Source organism: Zingiber officinale, chromosome 7A (assembly GCF_018446385.1).
Source record: "Zingiber officinale cultivar Zhangliang chromosome 7A, Zo_v1.1, whole genome shotgun sequence".
NCBI classification, from domain to species: Eukaryota; Viridiplantae; Streptophyta; class Magnoliopsida; order Zingiberales; family Zingiberaceae; genus Zingiber; species Zingiber officinale.
Window position 1 is genome coordinate 135,803,949 of NC_055998.1, and position 8,508 is coordinate 135,812,456.

The 8,508-nt window shown below is 40.0% G+C and overlaps 1 protein-coding gene across 2 annotated transcripts; it reads left to right on the top strand.

Moving 5' to 3' along the window:
- The first annotated feature begins 513 nt into the window (after positions 1–513).
- On the top strand, positions 514–7,239 carry LOC122000529 (protein DETOXIFICATION 10-like). 2 transcript variants are annotated; one of them, XM_042554909.1, is made up of 7 exons: positions 514–882; positions 1,623–2,167; positions 2,235–2,321; positions 2,398–2,454; positions 2,524–2,762; positions 2,853–3,058; positions 6,992–7,239. In XM_042554909.1, the coding sequence occupies exons 1-7, from the start codon at positions 646–648 to the stop codon at positions 7,001–7,003; spliced, it is 1,383 nt and encodes a 460-aa protein (XP_042410843.1). In that variant the 5' UTR covers positions 514–645; the 3' UTR covers positions 7,004–7,239. The 2 variants fall into 2 exon arrangements, with proteins under 2 accessions (XP_042410843.1, XP_042410842.1); XM_042554908.1 differs by lacking the exon at positions 6,992–7,239 and adding an exon at positions 3,159–3,393 and having other exon boundaries at positions 515–882.
- Positions 7,240–8,508: the final 1,269 nt, after the last annotated feature.

An 8,508-nucleotide genomic window follows, 5' to 3' on the forward strand; every position in this document is an offset into this window, starting at 1 on the left:
TCAATTCAATTGGCAAATCCATTATGCTATTATTATATTTGAAGTAGACATCCTTTAAACTAGTCAATTATATAGATCAAAAGGAAATCAAACAACGGTATTTTATTAGAGCACCTCGTCGTTTTAGCAGAAGACATAGTCCATCAAAAGGCAGCAACAGCAAAATCAATTATCAAACTCGGTTGACGAGATTGTGATCTAGTTTTTGTCGTGGTTTATCAGTCCATAAATCTCAAAAGCAACAGCAAATCAATACTAAACTTGGTTGACGAGATTGTGACCAAGTTTTTGTCGTGGTTTGTAGTTTATGGCGTTTTGCTCTTCCATTACGACGGTACTGAGAGCGGAGCTACTTTATGGTCTGTCTACCCGGACTATAGCCAGAGTCCGACGCTGATGAGGAGGAGGAGGGGGAAAAGAGAAAAAGTTTCTGACTCCGCCAATGGGTATGCATGTTCTTTTGTCGTCGCCTGTCCTGAATCCATCCAGTTGCCGATAGTAATCTGCAGTATAAATTTGTGTGTTAAAAATTGAATATTGGAGAATTTTATTTCTATAAAAATCTTGTCTTGTTGAAAAATTGTGTTCCGCCTTCAGATTTCGCCCTAGCAAGAGAAGTCGGTGGCGGCGGCGGCGGAGAGGGAGATGGAGGAGCAGCTGATACAGAGGGATGAGCCGAGCAGGCGGCGGTGGTGCTGCGGTGAAGCGACCGAGGAAGCCCGGCGGATAGCGTACGTGGCAGTGCCAATGGTGGGCGTGATGATGTCGGAATTCCTGGTTCAGGTGTTCTCCACCATGGTGGTCGGCCACCTCGGCGAGCTCGACCTCACCGCCGCCGCCATCGCCTTCTCCCTCGCCAACGTCTCCGGCTTCAGCGTCCTCGTAAGTCCTCTTCCTTCCGGTTCTGGTTGCGCAGGGTAAGTTCACCGCCCCGATGATGCTAGTAGTGGAAACACCCCACCCAATCCGCGCATCTCGGTGCTCACCTTCCGCTCTTGGTTGGTCTCACCGGCGGCGTCAATAAGTTCTCACTCACTCAGTAAGAGAACATGTTTTTAGATGGAAGAAGCATTCGATTTGGCTTTTCTTTCTACACACAACCAAAAAACTCAAGTCATTAAGAGACAAAGAAGCACTTTTAAGCTACTGTCTAGTATTGAATAACTCCAATCAAACTTTGTGGACAGTACCCCTTGTAATTCCATGCCTATCGATAGCCACTATAGAGACACAGTGTTGTAGTTGGTGCATATTCGTTTTGTTTGTTTTGGCTACACGATTACATGATCAAATTTCAGCATGATTATAGTGGAAGGTTTCAATAGATGGAAGGGTAGAGGAAGAACTAAGAAAACTCTTAACGAATAAGATTCATGAATCTAATCATAATGAGTGAATCATAAAAAGAGCTTGATATGGTTAGTAGCCTTCTCTTACTATGCTTATGACTTTCAGAACTTGGATGAAATTTTTTGTCTGCAGTTTGATTTCATCTCCAGTGATGGAAACAAAACTTGCTTTACTTTGCTTGTTTGAAAACTTGTTTTGTTGATCTTTCAAGTACTAGATTGTTGTGGTTGCTTCTTCTTCTTCAGTGCTTCAATTTTTCGATTGACCAACAGGTTGGAATGGCAAGTGGTCTGGAGACTCTTTGTGGACAAGCCTACGGAGCAAAACAGTATCATTCATTAGGTGTCTATACCTACAGAGCCATATTTTCTCTTCTAATGGTATGCCTCCCTATCTCCCTTGTGTGGGCCTCAATGGGAAAGCTTCTCCAATTAGTAGGACAAGACCCTGCCATATCTCAAGAAGCTGAGCGATATGCTATATGGATGATACCTGGCCTCTTCGCCTACACGATCACTCAACCCCTAATGAAGTTCCTTCAATCTCAAAGTCTTATTTTTCCTATGCTCCTTAGCTCAGTTTCAACACTGTGCCTTCATGTTCTTTTTTGTTGGCTTTTGGTGTACAAGTCAAGCTTGCATAATGTTGGTGCTGCTGTTTCACTAAGTATATCATATTGGTTGAATGTACTTATACTGATTCTATACATAAGGTACTCAGATTCCTGCAGATTAACTCGCTCTCCGATCACAAAGGAGGCATTTAAAGGCATTTCCAAGTTCTTACGAGTAGCGGTACCATCAGCATTGATGATATGGTAATTGACATGTCTTAGTACTACTATTTTTCGTTAGTTCTTACTTGTGGTTTCAACCTTAACACAGCCTTGAATGGTGGTCTTATGAACTGCTTATCTTGCTCTCTGGTCTCTTGCCTTATCCAAAGCTCGAAACTTCTGTCCTCTCAATTTGGTAAGTAAAACCCATAAGTAAACAATGATTATTGCACATACATGATCAGTAACTTATTCAATTTGGCATTGAACAGCCTCAACAGTGTTGTACTACTATATTCCTTACCATATGGGCTTGGTTGTGCAGCAAGGTATTTCTGAAACCATAATGCTTATTTGCTCACACATAAATACACCTTAACATGTTCATTTTGAACTAGTACTCGAGTCTCGAATGAATTAGGAGCATCGAATCCTAAAGGTGCTAAGTTAGCTGTGCTTGTATCCATGTTACTTGCTGTTTTGGAGGCTGCTCTTGTGGTTGCAACTCTCTTAGCCTTGCGCAGTGTGTTGGGTTATGCATACAGCAACGAGAAAGAGGTCGTTAACTATGTCTATGAGATGGTTCCTATGGTGTGCCTCACAGTAGTCACAGACAACATACAAGAGATTCTCTCAGGTTCTCTAATTGTTCTAGTACTATGATCATCTCATATGTTTATACTTTGCTTAAGATATTGTATCATAAATATGTACCAAACCATATCAGGGGTTGCTAGGGGCAGTGGATGGCAGCATTTGGGTGCTTATGTGAACCTTGGAGCATTCTATTTGGTTGGGATTCCGGTCGCTATTTTACTTGGTTTTGCACTGCATTTGAGAGGGAAAGGCCTTTGGGTGGGCATTGTTTGTGGCTCCACAACACAGTCAATACTCCTTGCAGTGATAACAAGTTTCACAAATTGGGGACATCAAGTAAGTTCTTCATTGTTCTATTTGGAAATCTTCAAAGGATACACTGCATTGTATCATGAACTAGAGGATGATATTTGCTTATCATGATCTTATTTTTCAGGCAAAGTTAGCAAGGGAGCGAGTATTACATGAAAAATTACCTTTACATAATGAATTGAAATGAAGCGGCAATCCTAAGGGTGTAGCACAGATGGTGGACACATGACATCTCTGGTATAATAGTCATGGGTCGAGTCCCGAGAACTCACGACCTGATATTGACTCCACCATATGCCTCCTACCTGTGTACTTGTATTTACCTCCCTCCATACCCTTAGGGTTAAATATGAATTATTATGGGGGTTAGTTGCTTGTCATTCTATGGCTCATTTTAGGAGAATTTTCAATTTATCTAAAAGAGTTGATTTTGGAGAGATCAGATCTTCTGGTCCACAAAAAAGTGGACCAGGGGATGGTCCATTCTCAATTGCGGTTAGATCATAATTACGATCCAGTCGCAATTGGTTGCGATCTCTTCATGGGTTTTGTAGGTCCCTTTGGAGGCCGGCAAGAGGGGAGGGGTGAATTGCCCTACAAAATAAAACCAAAAACCCTTCTCGGATATTCAACTAACTTAAAAGAACTTGTAATTAAAAAAGGCAGAGACTAATTAAAACAGAAAATAGACACAGAGGAATTACTTGGTTTGCAATCAGAGGATTGCTAATCCAAGGCAAAGAAGGCGCACTAATTGATTCTCCTCTGGGCGGAGTAGCCTCTTACAGCGTTGAAAGCACAGAAAGAAATAACACAAATGAAAGCACTGGATTACAAGTAGTTGTTCTTAATGTACGGATCAATACTTTATTTATAGTACTGGTCCGGGCGCCTGAAAGTGGTTCCGGGCGCCTGAAAGTGGTTCCGGGCGCCCCCGGGGGGATAACTTTATCCCCCAACGGTTAGATTGCGAAAATCGCGATCCTGGTCAAAATCATGCTCCGAGCGCCCGGAAGCATTCCGGGCGCCCCGGAGCAAAAAGTCAACTGCAGTTGACTTTTTGTCCGGGATGACTTCTCCGTTAAGTCCCAGTCTCGGTCCGGGTCTATTCGCTCCGGCTCCGCTAGCTTGGGTGATCTCGGCCTTCCGGAATAGGGTTCACCCGAACCCATGTTCCGGCCTTCTCCTCGAGCAGCCTTCCTTCCCGGTTTCTCGTCCCTCGAGCGCCGCGCACGCTCTTCTCGTCCACCGGTGTACTCTTCCGCGGACACCTCGTCCCTCAGACGCACCAAGCCCATCGGCTCTCTCCCGTGCCGTCCTTCTCGCTAGCCGCGTCTTCCGCTCGACTTCCTGTGTTCCTAAGTTCCTGCACACTTAGACACAAGGGTTAAACAAACGCAGGATCTAACTTAGCTTGTTTGATCACATCAAAACATCTTGGGGTTCCAACAGGTTTATCGTCCCCACCAAGTTATAGTTTGGGTCAAAGCGAGCGGCCGGAGGCTGCCCCTTGCTCAACGCCCAGCAACTTGGACATTTGCCCGCCTCCGGCCGTCCGCTCTGACCCAAACTATAACTTGATGGGGACGGTGAATCCATGAAGAGATTGCAACCAATTACAACTTGATCGCAATTATAATCCGACCGCAATTATGAGTGGATTATCCCTTAATCTACTTTTTGTGGACCAGGAGATCTGCTCCTAGAAGGGCAATTAAATAGTTTCACAAATACTGAAACAAAAGTGAAAAAGAAAATAAAAAAAAATTATATTGGTATATTCATGATTGATTAAATAGAGAAAATAATGTTTAGAAATATCAATTGTTTCTTCCCTCTCTTGTTAATTTGTAAGCTTGATTATGAGAGTAATTTTCTTAGAAATTACAAAAATAATATATCTATATATATACAAAATTATATTTATATATATATATATATATATATATATATATATATATATATATATATATATATATAGAAATCTTCTCCTGCGGTGCATTTCTTACGGTTTGGTGCAGTAGAAGTGATTTGGCATTCCACGTCAAAGCCAAAAAAAAATAAAAAAACGCGGCATCATCTCTCTTCTCGTCTTCTTCGTCGACCTCGCCACAACGCTGCCGATTCTGGCTGCGATCCGGCCGGAATCCGGTCGCGATCCGGCCGGAATCGGCAGCGTTGCGTCTGCTAGCGTCGCGGCGCAAACGGCCTGATTCCGGCAGCCATCTGGCCTGAATCCGGTCGCGATTCGGCCGGAATCCGGTTGTGATCCGGCCGAGGGGTGTTCCGCCAGCGTCAAACGCCGGGAGAAGCGTTCAGAGACCGATCAGGAGGTTCCCTGATCGGTCACCAGACCGATCAGGAAGGCAAGTCCGCAGCGTGCGTTTTTTTATTTTTTTTGGCTTTGACGTGGAATGCCAAATCACTTCTACCATACCAAAACCGCAAGAAATGTACCGCAGGAGAACATTTCTCTATATATATATATATATATTGAAAGAGTTTTGATGTCTTGCATATCTTTTTATTCTGTGCATCCCATGCACATTCAAATTTTTTTCAATTTAAAATTTTTTTTATGTTTAATATTATAATCTAACTTCTAAATTCTAAAGATAAAAATTTATTGGTATAATTAAAATTTTAAAAATAAATAAAAAATCACCCTTTGGTGTGACTATCACGTGACCTTTCGCTATGCACTCATGCGTGACACTGGTCTAAGCGTCTAGAATGAATCTGTCTAGATTCATTTAGTAAGTTTTTTTTTTAATTTTGTTTTGGATATATTATATATATTTAAGATTTAAGATTTAGGAGTTAGGTTATAATAGGTTGAGCTAATAAAATTTTTTCTCTAGGGTTCGGACTTTTTCTTTGGATTATAGTGTTCAAGATTATAAATTTTAAACTCTCATGGAGCATATTATATGTATTTAAAATTTAAAATTTTAGATTTTAGGGTTTGAGTTATAATGAATTTAGCTAATAAAATTTTCTCTTTAGAATTTAAACTTTCCTCTTAGGTTGTAGTATTTCAGATAAAAAAATATTAGATATCCATGGGATATAATATCTACCTTTAAGAAAATATTGATTTTATAAAAAAAAAAAAAAAAAAAAAAGAATCCCAACACCTTGATATCATCTCATCCGTAGTAAAGCAAAGTGCTCTCTCTATACACTTTATTATATAAAGGAAAGAGTGTGCCACACCATCTCATCCGCAACAAAGCACAGCTCTCTCCTTGCAGGTCAGATCCTCTGGACCATATTTGCGGTCTAGATAAAGCTCCCTTTGTATGTATTAGTGGAGATGTATGGTCCCCACTTGTAAAATAAGTGGGGATCATGCACCCCCATCAATACATGAAAAGGGAGCCTTCTTTAGATCATTTTTTGCGATTTAGAGGATCTCTGCTCCTCTCCCTGTATATATAGTTTAGTTGAGATATAGACATCTTTTAACTAATCAATTATATACATCCATTTGTAATATTAATTTTTTTTTAGAGAATTAAATAGAATATAATAATAATAATAATTAAATTTGTTAAATATATATATATATATATATATTAAAAAAAAAAGAGAGAAGACCAGCGTGCTCACTTTTCAGTCTGTACGCGTTTTATGGCCTTCCGGCAAAAAACAGAGAGAGAGAACATCAGTATTTTATTAGAGCACCTCGTCCTTCCCGCAAAAGACGAGACTGTAGTCTAAGTTTATGGCCTTGCTCTCCCTGTGCAAGGGACAAAAAAGCTTTGTTATAGACTCGCCAGACGCAGACTCTGGCCATGCATGTTCTTTTGCGGTCGCCTGTACTGAATCATCCAGTAGCGGGTAGCCGATAACATTCTACAGGATAAATTTGTGTGTATTAAAAATTAAATTTTTTAGAATTAATTGGTTTCTATAAAAATCTTGTTTTGTTGATAAATTGTGTTCCGCCTTCAGATTTCGCCCTAGCAAGAGAAGTCAGCAGTGGCGGCGGCTTAGAGGGAGATGGAGGAGAAGCAGATATAGAGGGATGGGGCGAGCAGGCAGCCGCATTGCGGCGGAGGAAGCCCGGCGGATAGGGTACGTGGTGGCGCCGATGGTAGGCATGATGATGTCGCTGCTCCTTATGTTCAAGTTTCCTCCAGGTCGGCCTGTGGATTTTATCTGTTGATGGGCTTACTTGTAATTTTTACACAGATATATGTCATTAAAAATGAACCAAGCGATATAATTTAAGATTATTAGATGTGGTTATTATATATATATAACCCGTATTGTTATCATCTATCATCTATGGGTTGATAATAAATATGAATCTTTATATATAAGATTCAATCCATGTTGGATTAGGGATCTAATGATTTTCTTTGCTCCTCATCGATGAAAAAATTTACAGCATTGTCATCCTAATTCTTTCAGAGGACCAACCTTTTTGCTTCTTATTTTTCTCTATAGGATTTTTGAATTCAAGACGATGCTTTCTGAGAAAATGTCAACTCCGCTACATTCAGACTCTTCTTATCAGTTTAACAAGTTCCCGTGGCATAACTTCGATCCAACAAGATCATTGGAGTTTTTGTTTTTCCTATATTCGAATTCTTATTTGTTTTAGAATTTATATGGTTTAGGAATTACAATTTCTAATAAGTAGCGTAGAGTAAGGTTGTTTCATTGATTTATTGCATTAAGGTTTAGGGTTTTCATTGATTTTAATGTTCTATGCTAGATTAGGATTTCTTGGAATAAAATAATGTTTGATTGTCAAAAACACTATAAAAGAAAACCAAGGGTAGGCTAGTTTTTCACGAAGAACACGAAGAACAGGGCTAACCACCACACTTTTCAAGGAAAATTGTCATTTTTGGTACATTTTAAGGCAAATTACGATAGAGCAATCGACTATCATGGCCTAGCAATCGATTGTCAAGTTAAATTAGTGAACAGAATCAATTGACCAGTTCAATCAGTTGACGTCAATCAATTGTTGAATTCAGTTATCAATTGATATGACTAAATTGAGCACAGGATCGATTTGAATCGACTGTTTAGTTTGACTACTTCTAGCAATCTATTGGTGTCAAGCACCAATCTACTGCTAATTATAGGGTTGGGCACAAAATCAATTTTAATCAATTGGCCTAATCAACTATAGCTACTAGTCAATTGATGATTTTCGTTAATCGACTGATGGCCTTGAAGTCAGATGAAGAATTAATTTTAATCGATTACCGGAATCGATTGCTTAAGGCAATCGATCGTTGATTTTTAGTAGTCGGTTGCTAATTCTAAAGTCGAGCATAGAATGCTCTGGAATCGACTGGCGGATTGACCGGTGATCACCAATTGATTCCTTATACCAACAATCGACTATGAGTGTGAGGTAGAATATAGAAGACTATGGAATCAACTATCAGGATCAACTAGTGTTACCAGTCAATTGCTAGACACCATCAATCAACAAATGGTCATAAAGT